We start from the raw sequence: 21,573 nt of genomic DNA, 5'->3' as shown, positions 1-21,573 counted from the left end.
CTTTTCCCACAGATCCTTTGACAATTCTTTTGCTTTCCCCATGACTCAGAATCCAGACACATCAGTGTAGCACTGCATGAAAGATGCCAGGGTCCTTTCAGGAGACCAGAAACTCACTGATCTTTTATGTACATACACCGATTACAAGCAAACAGATCACAGGTGAGGATGGTTACCTTTAGAAGCCATTCAAACCCGTTTGTGTCAACTTGTGTGCAAGTTATAAGGCCAAAATATCCAGGGTATGTAAACTTTTGATCAGTCATTTGGGTAGTTTCTATTGTCATTATGATTTAAAAAGAGTAAACACAGTTGTTTGACAACAAATGGCTTCACCCAACCACTAACCATGAGTGGAAAAATAGTTTTTGAGTTATCATTTATATTCTCTGTCAAATGCCCAGGAAATCACAAATTATGCTATAGTATGTAAACTTATGAGCACAACTGTACTACTGTGGGGACCTAGTAAGTGAGACACCAACCTGGCTTTTAATTAAGTGTTATATATGCTGTGTGCATATTTACAATAAAGGGCATTTGTCATTTAACAAAACTGTTTACCTGAGTGAGCAGAGAATCTGTATCTTCACAGTAGTTAATGTACTAATTAGCAAAAGACTATGACGATGCCGACAGTTGTAGATTTTTATTTTGGCAATTAGCATTGATCATGATGTGTTGTTGTACAGAGTACATTATAATAGACAGAAACATGTGATAACTAAATGTTACAAGTTTTGATTTCAGCAATCTTGGTGAGACAGTAGTGACTTTTGATAATAGGATATCAGAAATGAAATATGGTGTAATTCACACCTTATCGCCTCTAAAAGTTGATGTTCTTTACACTTCAAGGATCTTTTTCACGTAATTACGGACATTGTAATGAAGCTGTGGTGAAGCACGGTTGAAGGTCTTTCTGGCTAAAGTACGAGCAGTCTCAGACCCAGCTTGCATGGCACGATAAAGTGGCAATGTATACTTCTGTTTTCCCTGGAAGCAAGTAAAAATTAAAAGAATTATCTTTATATATTTACTGATTGAGTAACCCTTATCCAGAAATATGTTATACAAATTATTCCGGAAATATTTGCTAAAATCACTACTGGGAACATGATATGTAATGGACACGAAATATGTGGCAAGAAAATGATTGCTTATCATTCTAATCTAGTGCCTGAAATAGCCCATAACCTTAAAATATGTGCATTTCATGTGTTTGATGTGTTTATACAATATAAATACATTTTGTGTTCACACATGGGTCCCGTCCTCAAGATACCTCATTAAAAAATAGTCTGAAATACGGAATAATCTGTTATACAAAATGCTTCTGTTACCAAACATTTTGGATAAGGATACTGAACTTGTATACTGAAATGGAGGCCTTACAGATTATACTTTATTTATTCCCCAAACAATAAGGTTTTAAGCATTCTTAAAAAAAATTTCTCACATTCCTACTACGTACTTGGCTGTGGAGAAAATCACTGACTTTCTGAAAGTGGTTCTGATAATCATTCTTTAAAACAATTTGAGCCCAGCGAAGGCGGAGTTCAGCATTTGTGGCATCAGAAATTTTGGTATAATATTTTCCAAGCTCTTCCACATTGCCTGTTTAAAGCAGAAGAGTAAATGCTTAATAACAAAACAAAAAATAATTCTGTATATTAAAAAAATGAATACATTAAAAGACCAGCAACAGTTGTATAGGATCAAACCATCACATGCATAAATATTCCCTCCCTTTCCCAAACTGTTCTACTGCCTCCCATCATGATGTTGTCCATGTCCGATGCAGCCCAGCCTGCATTCATGTCACAATACTATGAGCTACTATGAATTTTCTTGTTACTTTAATGGCTACCAGTTGTGTACACGGGCAAGCAAAAACTCTAGTCAAAACAACTTTTTTTTTTATTATTATCTTTTCCAACTGGACAGCCATTTATATCAGCAAGAGGGTAGCTAATTCAGCCTCTTTCTGAATTTAGACAAAGCCAAATGTGGTTGGGAACATGGATTTTATACTTTAAACTACTAGTCAGACTCCCCAACCTGACTGCCATTCATCACTCCACAGAATGTTGAGCACAGAGAACTGTGTGTGCTGGGAATGGTATTACCAGCAGCAAAATCCCAACACTAGCAAATCCCAACGCTAGCATGTAGGGCAATAGAAATGGATAAACCACAATTTTACTGTGGAGAAGTGCCTGGGTGTGATAAGCTCTGATGCAGTGGACCAAGCAGATTTTTTGTTTAGGTTTGCATAAAAATGCACAACTGTTTAAAAGTAAATGTGCAGCACTGAAATGAGACCACATGTGCTGTGCTACAGTGCTGCAGTGAATCATGCCTAGTTCAGGGCACCAGGCAGAGTATGTATTTTAAATGTATTTATATTTAAAATGTGCCTAAATGTATTTAAAAGTAAAATGCACTTACCTTTCTTCCATGGTAGTCTAGGGGGAATCTAGAGCTGACTGGGGGCTGCTGGACCCACCCACTCCCTTCCCAGGGAAACAGGGTAGATGTATGAAGCAGAGATAAGGGTGGATAAGTGAACCAGAGGAGAAGTGGCTCATGGCCATTCTCCTCTGGTTCACTTCTCCTCCCTTATCTCTACTTCATACATCTACCCCTCAGTTTCCCTGGGAAGGGAGTGGGGGGGGGGTCCAGCAGCCCCCAGTTCTCTTGTAGGCTCCTCCATTAAAATTGGATAAAAAGAAGTAAGCAGAAAGGCTTCAAAATAAAGCCAACTTCATAGTTTCATGGAGCTCCAAAGAACTTCCAGTCTGTGGTTGCCCATCTCTGGAGTTTGGATGCAGGCTAGAGTGGGCAGGCTTGGTTCCTTAGCAGGATCCTGCAGTTTTGGAAACTTCCCCTCCCCCATTTCCCCACCCCCTTGATGTTACAGCACCTGGTCGATAACAGTCAATGTAAGTCAGCTCAGGAACAGAGGCATGACCACTCCACACTGGGGACAATGTTAGAGGTGAACATGCCTTGACACTTGCCCTTAAGTTATATGCGGACTCCCCTTTGCAGGTATTGTATGGGGGGAGGGGTATTTTTTCAAGACAACTTGAACAATAAACATCCTGCCTTCATGAAAACTCATGTCGACCTTCCCATTGTCGACCTAATGCTTGTGTCGTTTTCCGACCCTGACAACCTTAGCAATGTTGACCTATTTCAGGTTTCGACCTAAGGGCTGTCAGCCCAATGCATGTCGATCTAACTTAGGTGGACCCAATGACCCATACCCATTTATCACAAGATAAGCGTAAGCTTTTATATTTGGGTTTGATATACAGTGACAGAATCATAAAATCAAATTAGGCTGGTAAGGTGAAAAAAGGCATGACAAAATTTCTAATGGTCATAATAGAAGCTCCCTTTCTTAATAGTGGGGTAACGATCATAGTGAAAAACTAAAACCAGTGCAGTAAACAGCTGCCATCTCATCCCCAGATAGATGAAAAGGCTGCTGTATACTGCACGCAGTGCCGTGCACTGGCACACACAGCTGCAGCAGCCTGTGCACTGGCACACACCCCCTGCAAATGTGTGGGTTTTCTTTACAGGGATGTGCCCATGCCCCTCCCATTGACCACACCCCATTTTTTTTTTACCAGGGCCTGGCAGTGCTTTCAGCAGCCCTGGTTGTATTCAGAAAGTCATAAGGTTTCCAAAGACATACCACAATGCATGAAAACAACAGAAATAGCATGGACCCTGATGACAGCACCCTTAAGGGGTCGTACGAACTTAGATTGTGCATTAAGATAATAAAGTAGTGTGTAAAGTTTGAAGACTATTTAGTTAAAGATTTCAATAGGTATCATGGAACATCCAGACACACATACACAAACATCATTCAATTATACTTACAGTATGTAGATATATGAATACAGTATATGGGTGATATCTATCTATAGATATATTTATAGATCTATAGAAAGATAGATAGATAAATAGAAAGATAGATAGATAAATATTTCATTCAAGAGAGGTGGTTAGAGGTGTAAAAGTGACATACGGGATCTATAATGATAATTTAATATCTAGACATAGTTAAAATATGACTGGATATAATAAAATAATTATAAATAACAATTTCTTATCTTACAGTGTGAGAGGTCAGTGAGTGCCAGTGATTAGTGTATTAGTATATTGTTTATTTTTTTAATTTTTTTAATTTTTTTTTAATTAGTCTCATTGTGGTCACATTCTCTCATGCACCCTGTTTTATCATAGCCTGTGTCAACTATTTCCCTAGGTGCTTTGCAACAGGTGTGTTTGTAATTGCTTCATCTTTAAAAGCAAAGTTGCTATGAAGTTTAGACCAGATAGCATGCCTGAATTCTAACACTAATGTGATGGCTACAGATGGGTCTGTTCCCATCCTTGCTGGCGGGTCGCCAGAACGTACGCGCTGGCGACCCGCCAGCAGCCTCGCCAGCGAGGAGACTGAGACGCGCATGCGTCTCACGCGCACGCGCGTCTCAGTCTCCGTCGCTAGCGCGGCGGAAACCCTGTCCGTCTCCGCCTCAGGGAGACGGACGGGGTTAGGGGGGGGTTAGGGGGGATGCGGGCAGGCGGCGGGGACCCCGGGTTACCGCCGGCAAGCCGGCGGGGACCCGGGGAAACGTATGGAAGCGCCGTCGGAAGGGGACGCGCGCGCCTCTCGTGCGCGCGCGTCCCCTTCTCACGAACGCCATGGCGCTGGCGGGGGATGGCGGATGGCGACGCCAGCGCCATCCCCTGCCAAGATGGGAACAGACCCATCTGTATGTTTATGGTAATTATTTTGAGCAATAAAGCAGGACCTGCAGAAAAATTAAGGTCCTGTGAAGCGGGTTGCAGGCTTAAATGCATTAATCAATACATGAACTAAATAGCCACTGTTTATTATTATTAGTTAATTTAGAGAGTGCAGAGCCCCTGTAATTTATATTTTAACAATGTGGTCACAAACCATAACCCCAAAATGCACACAATCCAGGGGTCCAGGGCACTCACCAAACAAATAATTCCACCTCAGTGTTACGCACAGTACTTCCGGTATCACCGTTGTTCACATCATAATTTATTATGGAATCATACTGTATATTCATTTAAACTCTAGTTCATTAAAAAACAGTTTATCTAGATCTTCTTTCAAAAGAATATTATATCCATAGTAACCCATATAAACAACATGGTGCGCGCCCATACAATGGTGCGCGTCATCACGTGTCATCCATGCAAAGGGATATCATAATACTACTGGCTAAGAATATTCATAGATGACCAATCTATCCCCACTCTGATATTATTTAACACATACAATAAAGCATCTCCTATCTTTTATGATGAAACTATATAAATAATATGGTGTGCGAGCTTTATCTCATGCGTAGGACAAGTATTGTAGGGCCAGGGACTTGGACTGTCAGTGCCCAGAGGCACCGTGAGCACAGGGCACTGCACGGAAAAATATCTTTCTTTGATTGTTCTTATTTAGTGAAGTTTGCTGTAAAGTGCCTGCAATCTCAAGATGAGGTCAGTAGTGTCTTTTAAAAAAGTCTTTCATGCTTGCACCACCGGTTGCAAATAGGTACCCAGGTACTGAGAAAACACTTTAAGGCCCATTCTTACAATTATTGTTTTCTGCATTTATTTGATTGTGCATACTTTATGGTTTACATTATCTCTCTTATGTTGGCAGTGCTTCATTGGAACTATTATCTTCTTTGGCATTCACACATTTCTATTTCTAGCGTCCAGTTGTCTCCATGGCAACGCCCCACCAGAGAGGACTGTCTGACAGAGGGCACGTATCCGGTCGTGGAGTGGGCTGGACGATGCTGGAGCTTTCACAGGTGTTCTTCTATATAGGTAAGTGTTTGACTGCCATATTTTGTATATGAAAACGGTATTAAATTACCGAAACATCAGGCCATATGCTAGTGTTGGTCTGCATTATTTTCTAAGACACATATACATAGACACATACTGTGGTTTGTGCATTTATCAGTAAAAAAAAATTATGAAAATATATTTGTTATTAATAATAAAGTGCCTATTGTGCAATTCGGTGATTCGGACAATGGGCATGTTTCTGGTTCACTTGCAAAAGCTAATTCTCTCTCTAATGGACAAAACCATGTGCACTGCAGGTGGGGCAGAAATGTGCAGAAAGTTAGATTTGGGTTTTATTTTGTTTCTGTGCAGAGTAAATACTGGCTGCTTTTTTTTTTACACTGCACTATAGATTAAACTATATCAGTTTTATATATCAAATCTAATCTCTCTCTGCACATGTTACATATGCCCCACCTACAGTGCACATGGTTTTGTAAATTAGAGAGAATTAGCTTTTGCAAGTGAACCAGAATCAGGCCCAATATTTCTGTAAAAGTGCCTATTGTGCAAATGATATCATGTTAAAGTTATTACTAACAGTAATAAATATACAGCCAAAACATACTGGGAATGTCCACCTCATCTGATCTTGGAAGCCAAGCAATGTTGGGACTGACCAGTACCAAGATGGATAACCACCTTGGAAGATCAGGTGCTGTAACATCAATTGACAATGAGATAATGAACACTGCATCATACTAATTAATAAACCTCAAGCACCCTATTAATAAGCACTTTATATAGTAATAATCGCTTTACTATGCTATAATTTGCACAATAAGAACTTTTAGAGCAATATTGTCTGTATCACCTAATTGCACTATAGGCACTATAATTATTAATATATTTTAATTTAATTTATACTGCTAAATGCACTTTACTGCACAAACCACGATATATATATATATATATATATTTCTGCACTCTGGCATCCTGGAATCCACATCCTGTGTAGCACCTAACTAAGCTGGAGTTATTCCTGGTGCCTGTTTGAGATATTATTTCTCTAAACATTTTCAACTTGGGACATACTGCAATACCGGTTCAATGATGTTTACCATTATACTAAATCGTCAGTGATACAAGTTTTTTCTATATTGGACTAATGGTTTCACTAATACAGTTATTCAACCCAAGAATACTACACTGTATGAAAATGTTCTGTACTTTACTGCTATAAACGCCCCTGAGGAAGTCAAGATATTGACAAAACGCGTTGGGATATCTACATCAGTGCAGAAGACACTTCTATTAAAATTGTTTTAATTCATTGAATTTTAAAGTTGTATTTATTGATTACACTGTGGCTGCTTAGGCGCACTCTGAACCTCTACCTTTGCATCTCTATTTCTCTGGGTCCTGTCTAACAGGGGACCCTTCCGAGTTGCTGCCTTAACCGATAAAGGCGCGGTTGGGGTACCTTGTATCTAATATATATATATAGATCGAGTGATTACACATATCTGGACCTCATCTCCTGAACGAGATCTGGGGTTTATGAAGGCACCCGTGCAAGCTTCTACCGCTGGTCGTTTGAGTGCCGGATAATCCACGCTGTTATATATATATATATATATATATATATAAAAAAATATATATATATATATATACATATATATATTTATACACACACATACAATATTTAATTGTAAGACACTGAATGAACAGATTGATTAGCAATATTATTCATATCCCCTATTGGTTATATCTCCAGTATTCTAATTATATATTTATTTTTTACCATCTTTATTGCTTATTTCGTGATAAACTAATAACACTGGAGAGGGAGGTTGAGGACCAGAAATGTCTGGAAGTGTGGCAAAAGTGCTGCAGCTGGACTTTGTTTAGTAATTTAAATGTATTTCAACACTAGCAATGTTTTTGAAAACATAGGGGTTTCTAACTATTGCTGTGTACACACGGTTATAGTGTGTACAGACGGTAATATTTGGCTTCCGATGTTCCCGATATAGGGAGCATCGGAAGCCAAATCGCATGCTTTTTTAGGGCTTGCGAGCGAGATGCGCGCTCCCATGTGAGCGCATATCGGCAGCCAGATAGAGAGGGCAGGCAAGACTATATAGTGCAGATCTGCACTATATAGTCTAAATTGTGCCCCTCTAGCATTCTATGCGAGTCGAGTCCCGATGCGATCTGATCGCGTCGGGACTCTCATCTCACGGCAGTATCTGCCGTGTGTACACACCTTGAGATTTGACATTAGATTTTGATTATATAGTCAAAATTGCATGAAGATCACACAGGTTTTTTACCTTGCTATCCCGATGCGCACTCCCGTGACAGCACAAATCGAAACCCAGATAGACAGGGCAGCAATGACTATATAGTGCAAATCGAATGCAGATTGTATGAATTGTATATAAAAAAGTGCAAAGTTAGCAAAGATTGCATAGCACTCGAATCTTAAGTCGAATAGCAAGGGAATCTCACTGTGTGTACACACATCTTTACCCTTTGAAGAATTCTGATGGACAAAACACATAGGGTTTGCCCAATGACCTCCCACACTATAAGATAAGAAATTGTTATTTATAATTCTTCTGTTTAATTGATTTAACATGCATATATATGGCTCGCAAAATGTACCTCTTTGCTTGAACCCCACACAAGTATTTTTGTCAACATTATGTAATTACTACACACTACAAGGCAAGTATTACTACACACTACAAGGCAATACAAAGCCTTCAAAATTAAAAAAGGAGAAAGAAACCATCCAATAAGCATCTGACATTTTCAGTTTCTAACATGGCAGTTAAAAGCCAATTGGGTGGTACTTTATCTCTTGCCACTTAATTACTATCCAAAGACTTGTACATCTCACCCTATGAAAGATATTTGAAATGTATTCATTCTAAAAATCTATAATTGAGACTACATACGTCTTCAAATATCTCCTATTTCTGTCTTACCAGAGGGTAGAGGTGACCTTTCAAGTACACGATCCAAGAAGTAGACTAGCTGATATGTTTTCCATTGTACGGTGTCTACTTTAGCAATGACCTCCATGTCAAGTGGTGTAGAGGACCATAGTTCTGCCAAAGCTTCAGCTGGCTTCATGAGAGTATCTCCAGGTGACAGATCTGGCAGGAATGAAGGCCAGCCAGGGGTGTCCAGCCAATGGTTAAATTCCTGGCCTTGAAGAAAAAAAAATTATATTGAGATAGACATTTGGCCTTGACACTTCACTTACATGAACTAGATGCCCTCAGCAAAAGTGATGTGTAGCAGAAAAAAGGTAGCAGCATTGAGGGACTGAACAAATCTATTAGTCAGAAAATCCAATGTTTTTAGGCTATTTGCAGCTTTGTGAAGGTGTTCACACCTTCACAAAGGGCCAAAATTCCTAGAAATGTAGGAATTTGTGACAAAAATATACACTTGTTTGCTACCGCCTTCTATCTGCTATAGAAGTGTTAATTGTTTAATTTTATTAATAAAACAGGAGATAAATCTAAATCAAATCAATATTTTGTGTGACCACCGCTTGCCTTTAAAAAAAGGATGTAACGGACTATAATCATACGAAGTCTTGAGCCAAACTGCTTGTAGTTCATGTATTAACAGTATGAAATAGCCCTTATCCTAACCACCAGCAGATGCATTACTGGTGTATTTCACAGATTTATCAAAAATAGGGAATCCAATATTTGGTTTCCCAAAATCTTAACCTTCCAATGATGATCTACCAGTTCAAATCAAACAGTGACCTGGCCATATATGTAGAAGCAATGGACGGTTTTAAAATAAGATGGGACAGATTAACAGTAAATTCATAGTAATGTATATACCTTTTTTGTCTATAACCTCATTCAGGTCTTACAGAAATAAAACAGTGAGCCTTCAAATAGAAAATATTAGGTACTTGTTTCCTAGAACGGCCACAATCGCGGGCATCGTGTACCTTTAAGTTAAGGTACATGATGCCCGCGGTGGACCTGATTTCCTTTGAAATCAGGTCCATTTTGCCGGCATAGGGGAAATCGCGGGCATCCCGTCGGTCGCGACCATTAACATTGGCTCCGACACGACCGACGCGATGCCTGCGATTTTGCCACAGGCTTCAATGTTAAAATATTTTTTAACATTGAAATCGGGAGCATCGTGTCGGTCTTGTGCCATTATAATGGCACAAGGTGAGATGGACTTGATAAAGTCCATCTCACATAGTAAAAAATGTGAAATGGGCCAATATGACCCATTTCACATTATATATGGCCTCGTCGTCACCCCACTATTCACGTAAACCCGAAGCGTGGCGAGCGCAGCAAGCCCGCGAGGGGCGGCGGTGAGCGACCTCCGACCTTTTCATTCCCCTACTATCCACGTCGGCGTGGAGTTGAGAATATATAGTGTGGAGAGCGCAGCGAGCCACCGAGCCCGAAGCGTGGCGAGAGCAGCGAGCCCCGTGAGGGGACGTGGATAACATTACATGTATTCTGCATCCCCTCGCCACGCTTCGGACTCGGTGGCTCGCTGCGCTCACCACACTATATAAAATCAACTCCATGCGTAGTTGGATAGTGGGGGTATGAAATTGGGTCTTTACAATGAAAAATCGCATTTGCATTGCATTGTATGCCACTATATTGCATGCGATGCAATGCAATGAGATGCAATGCAATGAAAAAATTGGGCGCCCAGATAATACATAAGTACCTTATTTTTTGATAACTTTTTATTAGGGTTTTTAATAAACATACACAAAGGTGTGAATCATCATCACCTACTTTGTCGATCGTATGTGAGTTAAATACATGTACATGTACATGGCAATATGGAAAGACACACACATGAGGAGGGATGTTTGTGTGTGTGTGTGTGTGTGTGTGTGGGGGGGTAATAGAGGAGGGAAGAGATCAAATAAGTGTTGTTGCTGAAACAGATTCTTCTTAGTATAAGCATATATAGGTGACATCATAACTGTTTGAATAAGAAACGGAATACACAATTGTCTCTTTGAAGCCCGAACAGGGTGTCAGTGGGTCCAGTCAGTTAGCTATAAGGAGGTATGGGCTTACATTGAGCCATTCCTGGTTCCCAAAGAAACCCCGTATAATTTGTTTAGATTCTTCATCCAAAGTGGAGACGTATTTATCCCATCTGTTGTGAAATGAATTTGTTATGGTAGAGTCATTCATTATAAGGAATTTTAGGTCGAAGTAGAGAAATTGGAGGAGTTTTGTGTGTAGTTCCTGAATCGTTGGTGCAGATTTCTTTATCCAGTGGATCAATACTAGTTTCCTTGCCAGTGTAAGTGTTATAACCAGGAATGGGGTGTGATGGGATGGGAGTAGGCCCAAGTTACAGTCATCAAAATGAAACAATAAGCAGGCTAAAGGAGAAGGTGATGCAGAGATTCCAAGTATATAGTTTACAAAGTTTATAGTCTTTGCCCAAAACCTGCGAATCTTAGGACAGTCCCAAAAACAATGAAAGTATTTAGCATTCGTCTATTACATTTAGGACAATTTCCTGATTCTGTGGATGTTAAATATTTGCGTTGGGCGGGCACGATATACAACCAGTGCAGTGATTTCAGGTGGGTCTCTTGGAGGTAGGCAGAATTCAAGTGCCTGCAGTATTTGCCATATGTTTCTACAATATAATTGGTGAGTACTAGTGGTTGAGGGATATCTGTGTTCCACTTTGCAATAAGCTCTTGTGTATGAAGTAAGGAGTCAGTTTTAGCTTCTATCAGGGATGGGTAGAGTTGTTTCAGCCTATAATCCTTGGTGGATGTTGCTCGGAGTAATCTAAGGATAATGCGAGATTCCCTGCCCAAGAGGGATTCAAGTGACAGTGTCTGGACATAATATGTCTTACCTGTAGGTAAAGGTAAAATACACTATTGGGGAGTAAGTATCTTTGCTGTAATTCAGCAAAAGAGAAAGTGCGGCCTCCTGGGTCAAAAACCCTGCTTGCCATATCCAATCCAGTAATTCTCCACAGTTTGAAAGAGGGGTTCGTCAGAGAGGGGCTGAAATCTGGGTTTCCCCATAGAGGGATATAGGGCGAAGATCAAAAATCATGTTTAAGTGTTTTGTTTAGGCTTACCCAATTATCATAGGTATCCCAAAATAGTATATTCGAGTACACCCCTTCGGGATAGCTGGGGGGTTCATATGAAGCAGGGCTGCTGGTGAATAAGGATAGAATATAGCCTGATCCAGAGTAATATCTGTATATGTTGATTTTTCCAGCAACCAATCACCTGCATATCTGAAGAAGATAGTCTTAGAGTAGAGTTGAAAGTCCGGAATGTTGAGACCTCCTTGGGTCTTAGGGAGCATTAATTTTGATAACGATATTCTGACACGTTGTCCCTTCCAGAAAAATTTGGAAATCCCTGAGTTAATGTTTTTTAGGTCATTACCTTGTATGGCAACGGGCAGCATTAGTATAGTGTAAAAAAGTTTAGGGAAGATCACTGTTTTTACTGATGCTGCTCTGCCGAGGGAGGGGGTTCCATGAGGACAGGAGGGTCAATAGTTTAGTTATATTGGAAGTGAAATGTTTTTTTTTATGTTTTCAGTGTTCTTAGGTACAATGACCCCTAAATATTTTATTTGTGTCGTATTAATTTTGAGTTTTGAGAAGGTTGGGGAGGAAGTCAGATCCATTGTACGTTTCCCTAGTAACAGAATATCGGATTTATCTAGGTTCACTTTGTATCCTGAATATTTACCAAAGTTGTCAATTATCGAAAGCATGGCCGGGATAGAATTTAGGGGATCTGTGACATACAGCAGCATATCGTCTGCAAAGAGTGATACCTTTAATTCATAATTAGATATCTGTATGCCTCGGAAATCTGTTGATTGTCACAACATTATTGCTAAGGGCTCAATGGCAATAGCAAAGAGCAGGGATGACCAAGGACAACCCCTGTATTGTACCTCTATGTAAAGGTAAAATAATCAGAGATTTGCCCGTTGCACATAATTTAGGATATAGGTTCAGTATATAACAACTTAACATAGGAGATAAATTCGGAGGGTATACCAAATCTTTCCCTTGTGGAATAAAGGTGGGGCCAGAGAACAAGGTCGAAGGCCTTTTCTGCATCCAGGGACATGACTACCCCTGGTGGGGAGAGGCCAGTTCTGCTCTGGAGATGTTGAACAGCTGCAATAACTTTTCTTACATTAAGGACTGAATGTCATCTGGCGATCAACCTGGTCTGGTCAGGGTGGTTGATAATGGGCATGATCTCTTTGAGTCTGTCAGGATTTTTGCCAGAATCTTATAGTACAAGTTCAACAAGGATATCGGGCTATAAGACCCGGGCAGTGCTAAATCCCTGCCCTGTTTGGGCAGAATTTTTATATAAGCCGCATTAAAGTATAAGGGTGGTTAATCTGATTTCAGTATATTATTAAAAGTGTTAGTTAGAGGGTCTAAGATATGGGGTAGCATATATTTGTAGAAGCTCCCTCCGAACCCATCAGGGCCAGGGGCTTTTCCTTGTTTCAGCAATTTTATGGTCGTCGAGACCTCATCCGGTGTTATGAGAGTCAAAGTTTTTGTGTTTTCAGGTGTGAGCATGTGTCTCTTCTCACGGAAGGTTTGAATTTGGGAGCGAGTATAAAGTGGAGTAGAAATCTTTCATAATGTTTGCAATTTGTTTGTTGGAAGAGGTAAAGGAGCCGTCCAGGAGTCTGAGGGAATGGACCACTGCTGAGGGTCTAGTACCATTGAGCATGTTAGTGAGCAGCCTGCCCGTCTTGTTTCCAAAATGGTGGTATTGATAGTTTATGCTATAAAGACACTTATTGCCTCTGTTATGTAAATAGTCGTTGAAATGCATGTTCGCTGAGGTGTAGCTTTGTTTGTTGGTTAAATTGGGACATTGTTGGTATTGTGAGTACGCGTACGATATGGCGGCCTGAAGTTTAAGGAATGTTGCAGAATAAGTTTTGTTAAGTTTAGCCACATAAGATAGTATTTTACCTCGCAACACTGTCTTGGCTGTTTGCCAAAAGAGTTGCAGGTTTGTGATTGCATGTGATCGGTTGCTGGAGCAATAGTCTTCCCAACCCTCCTTTAGCATTTGTTTAAAGCCATTAAATACCAAAAGATGAGTAGGAAACCGCCAGACAGTCCTCTGGGAGGCTTCATCTGTCAAATGTAATTTGAACCATTGCAACGAATGGTCAGATATAGTGATTGGTTCAATTTCTGTGGAGAATACTTTGGCGAGCAAGGATTCAGAAAGGAGGAGATAATCAATCCTAGAGAAGGTATGGTGGGCTTTGGATAAGCAGGTATATTCCCTAGACGTAGGATTAAAAGTCCTCCAGACACCTACCGGTTTTAATTGGTTCAATAATTTGAGGAATTCCCAGCTTGGCTGACTGGAACGAGTAGACCTATCTAGAAATTTGTCAGAGACTAAATTAAAATCACCGCAGACCACCAAGGCCCCATCACTGTAAGGGATCAGTAGTTTAATCAGTTGGGTAAAGAATTGTTTCTGATAAATTGGTGAAGCGTAAACATTACAAAAACTGTATTGTTTAGAATATAATGATACATGGGCTATACCATATCTACCCTCATGATCTTGGGTCATTCTACGTAAATCATAGGGTATTGACCTTTTAATCAAAATAACTACTCCTCTTGCTTTACAGTTATATGCGGCACTTATTTTCCATCCTAGCATTTGTAATTTTAGAATCTCTGCAGGTACTAGGTGTGTCTCTTGTAAGAAGAGCACATCTAGTTTTAGTTTGTTGCAATATACTAGCACTTTCCTTCTTTTCGCTGGGGAGTTGAATCCACCTATATTAAGTGAGCCTATTTTAATTTCTGACGTGTTTCAAAAAAAGGGGGAATCAGGCATGGCATGAAGCATCATTGACCTAGACACACAGCAAATATAACAACATCAACTAGGAGCGTAAGTGGGAAAGAGACAGATGGAGGGAGGAGACAAGCATACACCAACCAAATATATAAACAGACAATAAACGAAAGACATAGAGGCATTGAAGTGCACAGCACCTCAATACCATGTGTCGAGGAAAAATTTGACTTGTGGTAGAATACAACTATAAATAACCATAATACAGATGGGGCAGGCTTCATCCTGGCTGGCGGATCGCCAAAACGTCGCCACTGGTGATCCGCCAGCAGCCTCGCCATCCATCAGATAGATGTGCGTCTCAATCTCCGTCGGCGGGGCAACGGCATCGCCATCGCCATCCCCTGCCAAGATGGGACCTGCCCCATCTGTACGAACATTTTCCGGAACAGGACTCCTCCAGGCCCGAATGGAAACACATCTTACCAGCCCTCTGTTAAAGCGAGTATTTGGATGTCAAGTGCACTAGGATTGTCCCTGAGAAGGAGTGATAAACATTGATTTCGGGAGTGGGGAAGGGGGGGGGGGTGGGGGGAGAGGGAGGAGGGAGAGGATTTGGGCATCCCGTAGGCGTGGCTGGGATGTGAGGGGGGGGGGGGTGCAACCAGTCAATGGTAATGCCATTCTTGGGTCTTTCAAGCTCCAGGCGAAATATAATTACAATTAACCGTAATGCGTCAATATCCGGAACAGGGTATCTTCAGATCCGACTGGAGAAACGGTTTCCCAGTCCTCGGTGAAAGAGTCTTTAAAGTTGGTAAACTTGGTTATTCATGAGAAGAGGTAAAAAGGGCAGCATTATCAGGAATGAGAAATGGAGGGCAACTCGGAGGTTGAATTCTCCAACAGACGAAGTATTAAATCGCATAATAATTGAGACTCAGTTATTATGCTGATTTAATACTTCGTCTGTTGGAGAATTCATTCTTTGCTAAGTAACATGTAATTTTTGTGTTTTTTCTCTCTCACAGAACTGCGGTCTCTAGGCAACTGTGAGAAGCTAATGCCGTCACCTGGGATATATTGCGCCTCGGATTGGATGGTGTGGGTAATCGGAAGCAGGAAGCAGCTGCCGCATGTGGTATGCAAGCGAGCGGCTGTTCCTAGGCAACCGGACGCCCGTGACATCATCGGACGTGCGACGAGCCAGCGTGCAGGTGAGCGGAAGCACGGGCCGGAGACAGTGACTGTCCTGTACACTGGGGCTGGTGAAGGTATTTAAGTTTGTTTATTACATGTCTGTACTGCTTCTGATGAAAATCCGTAAAGATTGAAACGTTAAGCGCACATTGAGTGTCTGTCTTGTTACTTCCGTGAGTGCTGCCCGACTACGTGGAGATTATATATTATTATTTATATATATATTATTTTTTTTTCAATTATTTTATTATTATAATATCGTTTGTAGAAACAAAAGAAATAACACAACCAGAATTGACTAAATAAATAAGTAAATATGGAAATACTGATTTGATAAATTATAAAGTACTGCACTTTGGGGGTTATTCTAGTCCATTCTTTCTGACAAAATCCTTCTTAGATGGACAAAACCATGTGCACTGCAGGTGGGGCAGATGTAACTTATGCAGAGAGAATTAGATTTGGGTGGGGTTTTTCTTCAAAGTGAGATCTATATTGAAGTGTAAAATCATGCAGTCAGTATTTTCCCTGCACAGAAACAAAATAACTCACCCAAATCTAATTCTCTCTGCACATGTTACATCTGCCCCCCTGCAGTGCACATGGTTTTGTCCATCTAAGAAGGATTTTGTCAGAAAGAATGAACTAGAATAAACCCCTTTATTACTATATAAATCTCCTCATTTTTATATACCGTTTGTGCTGAAAATTGATAAATGGTAATATTTGAATGTGAGGATATAATGAATGTAAGGATAGGGTTAAATAATTATCTGTAGTCAATAAGAGCCAGGCCAGAATAAATAGAGGCTCGAGCACATCACTCATGAAGAGACAGCTGCACATTGTGGCGAGTCGAGAAATGCATCAGCGACGTCCCTAACAGTCATTGGCATAAAGAACATTGCACCACTGTGTATGGTCCCAGCGGCTATGAGAGGAAGCCACGGACAACTGCTGCTTGCTATCCCCAAGACTAGAGCTACAGAAATCAGAAAAATCCCCTCCAATCATGGACGTCTGTGCAGTCCCATCAACTGGCTGCACAACCCCGGAAAAAGCTGGCAATCACTGAGCACTGTAAGTATTTCCAGGCACACACACAGAGACATCAGCCGCTGAACACTCAAATCGGAATTCCCGGAGCCGGTTATCCTAAAACGCAACTTAAACCATCCCTTTAACTAATTTCAACAATCTCTCAACATACATGAGATATAATTATATTAACTTTTATTATACAATTAGTATTCAAAGCTGTTCTACTGCATTAATAACTGACAAATGAGATACATGACAAATAACTTGGATCTTGCTCAAGCATATGTATTGTATTTGCATTTTACAAAAACTGCACATTGGGGCAGATGTATCATAGCAGCGCTTATCGCGCCGCTATGATACTTCCTGCTTCGCCTCAATAGCGAGGCGAAGCAGGAAGGGACATCGACAAGATGTATTAACATCTTGTCTGCCGAAGCGGGGGAGCGTTAACTCCCCCCTTCGGCGATGTCCCTTTCTGGAGATAGCGCATCAGTTAATACTGATGCGCTATCTCCTGTCCCCCGGCCGGCCGCACTGGGCATGCGCGGGATCTCGCTGTTCACGCGAGATCCCCAGCGCAGCCCAGACCTAACAGCAGGGACAGCGCTGTCCCTGCTGTTTAGATAGGGCTTCGCCAGCCTGATGCTGGCGAAGCCAAAACCGGCTTCGTGCGGAACGGTCAGCGATGCTGACCATTCATACATTCGGCCTGCTATCATTTTGATAGCAGCGCCGATATGGACAGGGGCGCATAGCGCCCCTGTCCATTATCGCATCCCGGCCGCATCATACATGGGGGAGAAGCGGTATCAGTGCACATAACGTGCGCTGATACCCCTTCTCCCCCATAACGACACATCATACATCTGCCCCATTATTGGTTATACTAAAAGAATAGGTCATATGTTTTTACGCAAGAAGAAAAGTTGGACACATGATTTAGAATACTGAGCAAATGTACAGCCATCAAAGATTGTTTTAAACTTACCCTTAATTTTATCAACACCTTGGGACTTAAGATTTGGAAAATAATTCAAATAGAATGCTAAGGCTTCATCAGCAGTGATGCTTAGAAACTTAAATCTGTCAACGTAGGCCTGTAAAGACACATAATTGCAAATCAGTACTGCTACAATAACATGGTTCAAAACGAACATCAACTTCACACACAGAAATGTAAAATGGGCTTTCCCCAATCTACTGACTGGATTATTAATATATAAAATAAGCATTTTCAGGACAGCAACAATAATGTAAAAAAAAATGTCTGTTTTTATTGATATAGATCCAACAAGGACTGTTTTACAACCCATTCAAATATCAGGTACTTTACAGCCCACAGACGTCATAATTTCACATTAAGTATATATTAGCCACATTTAAACATAAGTTTTTTTTTTTAATTTAATTTCAACTTTATTTAGCATTTTACATAATATAAATATGTGCATATTGCATTTCCTGTTCCGTTTTACACAAGTGGCATTTTTAACTACATCCTTTACTTGTGTTCATTCTAGTTCCTGCTATCTTTGAAAACCCATGCAGTTCCTGTTCCCTGCCTGGGGTGTCGCTGTCTGCTGTGGTGTTTCTGCTGATTTACAGACCACAGCAGACAGCGACACCCCAGGCAGGGAAGAGGAACTGCATGGGTTTTCAAAGATAGCGGGTGCTAGAATGAACACTATTTACTACAATCCTTATTTCTATCATTTCGCTGAGTGAGCTCTACTATCCCCCTTGTCCACCTATTGTTCTCCTTTTCTTTTCCTTATACTAATTATATTGGTATAAATGTCCTACTATTATTTACTTACACTTGCTTCCTTAGCCTTACATAACCTATTTTGTGACTCCTATCTCAATTTCCCAGTGATCTCCTCTCATTTTAATTATTATATTCGCTTAATTAATTCTTATATAATTAATTACTTGTATTCTGTGACTTATATCCTCATTTTACATATTTTAGTGTTAATTTTGCATAAAGATTGACAATGAAACAATTGTAAATAGATTTAAATATATAAACAATTTATTTACAAACACATAATTAAAATTGACTGATATGCTCACTCCCAGGATGCAAGGAAATAAAAAAGTATATGGCTCAATACTACACTATAAATTCACGGTAAATGCATATTACCAAATTAATGGAGTTAGAGGTCACTGTTCTCGGTGTAACAAAAGATGGAATAGCACAGGTCCTCTCTATAAACACTGTGTCCGGATAAGATGCCGCTGGAGGTATCTGTGAGGGGGTCCGGATGTTAAGACCCCAAATGGCCCAGGGTCCTCTCTGATAATGCGGTGTCCCCAAAGGCCGCTGGAGGAGTCACAAGGGGCAGTGCGACAGAAGGTGAGTGGGTCCTCTTTTTGGTGGTTTTTAGAGGGATAAATTCACCTTGATTTTGAATTCCAGATGGTGAGAAACATCTAATGCGTTTCACTACTGGCTGTAGCTTTATCAATCACCTTTGATAAAGCTACAGCCAGTAGTGAAATGCGTTAGTGGTTTCTCATCCCAGGATTTTAATTTGGGCTCTAGACTATCACCACACCATCAGGAATCATTTGGTCACTGGTTCCTTTGTGGAACTTTGCTCAGGACCCACAGTGGTTCCCTACCTCATTTCTCATCACTCGAATGTCCCCCAGGTGAAAACCTTAAGGTGAATTTATCCCTCTAAAAACTACCAAAAAGAGGACCCACTCACCTTCTGTTCCATATATTGTTACACCAAGAACAGTGACCTCTAACTCCGTTCATTTGGTAATATGCATTTACCGTGGAATTTATAGTGTGGTATTGAGCTATTGACTTTTTATTTCCTTGCATCCTGGGTGTGAGCATATCAGTCAAGTTTAATTATTTGTTATTTTGTTATGTGTATATGTGTTTTAAATATATAAACAATTTTATTTACAATCTATTTACAATTGTTTCAGTGTCAATCATTGTAGAATAAGTGCTGCTCTCCTCTTTTTGTCCTTCCTTGTATATTCTGATAGGAACTCACTACCCTTATAATTGAGCAGCCACTTTTTGAGAACCAGCTCTTATCCAAGGCGCCCCTGTCTTTTTTTTGGTAGAATTAGACATTTGCTTCTTAATTTTGCATAAACTGTGTAATTATAAGTGATTTAAATAAACCCTTCCCATTCCTCAGGGCCGCAGAGCTTTCTCGACGACTTCCAGATATATTGTTCTGTTCTAGTTTAGATCATATCCAGCTTATACACATTTTAAAGGAAAATCAATTGCAATCCACATAACTTCCTAACATACTAACGTAATCATATCAAAACAGGAAACAACATCACATACAAATAAGAAAATAAGATGTATACCCCACCCTCTCCTAACCTTCTCCTGCCTCCTCAAGAAAAGTTATTTTTAACTTAGATCATATGCTAAATCCAGAATGAAAGATGATATATATTTTCCATATGAAAACAAGCAAAAATATACTAAGTACACACTTTGGTAAAAGCAATTAATATGGTATGATGGTCTAGGTTCTGTTATGCTGTAAAGTGAAAGAATGATACCTTTAAAAACGCATCAAATTTAGTCTGATTTCCAACAAGGTGGGCAAGATAAGAGACAAAGCAGAATCCTTTCTCATACGGTGTCTCATTATAAGTATCATCTGGATTCACTCCTGTTTGAAACAATGTATAAAGAGTATTTAAGTTTTATTACAAAAAATAAATAAAATGAAAACATTCAACATAACACTGGTATATGTATAATGGGTGCAGTGTGTGCGGTGCACATGGGCTCCAGGGGAGCCTTCACCACGCACCCACTTTGTTAATACTCACCCTCCGGAGCCCAGCATGAGCATCAAGGCTTCAGAAATCACCGGAGAAATGGTGTGGCCACTTTTCCAGCATTTCACGCATGCACAGTAGACTCTGGGACAGCTTTAGGGTCCTAAATTGTCCCTTGTGCCCAAAGTCTACAGCACTGCTGGCTAGAGAGCAGGGGACCCAGACTCATTCTGCACATGGACCTCCTCCTTTATAGGAGCGCCCCAAGTATACATTTTTAAGCATGAAAATATATGAAAATATATATCATAAACACACACTTTCAATAGAATAGAATAGAATCAACTTTATTGGCCATGTATGCTTGCACACACTAGGAATCTTTTGTGTAAAAGATTCCCTGCAGCATCAAGCAGGGATGAGGGGGGGGAGAGACATTACATACATTACATTAAGACATTACATGCGCGGAACACATGCCTGCCAAGCTGCACAGCAGTAACATTAATAAAAGACACAGTATCCCAGATCCAAAGAGTTTCAATCCGGGTCAAACTGGGATATTACGCACCGTTGATACTGCACATTTGTCACAATGGGGGCAAGTTCAGCACTCCTGGGTTGCCCCCATCCTCAGTCTCAGTGCGGTGAGTGGATACCACACTCATTCAATCCCCTTCCCCTCAGCCAATGTTTCTAAAGATCTACAAAAGGTATAGGTGAGACGCTGAATAAGCAGCATTGTAAATCATTGGGATTAAAATAACCTACCACTTGCTGGACCAAATTGAGTAGTAACCAGA

At 40.4% G+C, this 21,573-nt stretch overlaps 1 protein-coding gene across 1 annotated transcript in view; it reads right to left on the bottom strand.

Moving 5' to 3' along the window:
* Positions 1–634: 634 nt before the first annotated feature.
* RNPEP (arginyl aminopeptidase) overlaps positions 635–21,573 on the bottom strand; it is a 111,170-nt gene continuing 90,231 nt past the window's right edge. The window contains exons 7-11 of the mRNA XM_083173139.1: positions 20,546–20,658; positions 17,979–18,087; positions 8,850–9,074; positions 1,475–1,617; positions 635–996 (exon numbers count right to left, since the gene is read on the bottom strand). Of these exons, the coding sequence (XP_083029265.1) occupies positions 847–996; positions 1,475–1,617; positions 8,850–9,074; positions 17,979–18,087; positions 20,546–20,658 (740 nt within the window). The 3' untranslated portion in view covers positions 635–846. The remainder of the gene's footprint in view (positions 997–1,474; positions 1,618–8,849; positions 9,075–17,978; positions 18,088–20,545; positions 20,659–21,573) is intronic.

Source organism: Crinia signifera, chromosome 2 (assembly GCF_055691185.1).
Source record: "Crinia signifera chromosome 2, ASM5569118v1, whole genome shotgun sequence".
In the NCBI taxonomy this organism is placed as follows: Eukaryota; Metazoa; Chordata; class Amphibia; order Anura; family Myobatrachidae; genus Crinia; species Crinia signifera.
This window is presented reverse-complemented; position numbering and strand designations above follow the sequence as displayed.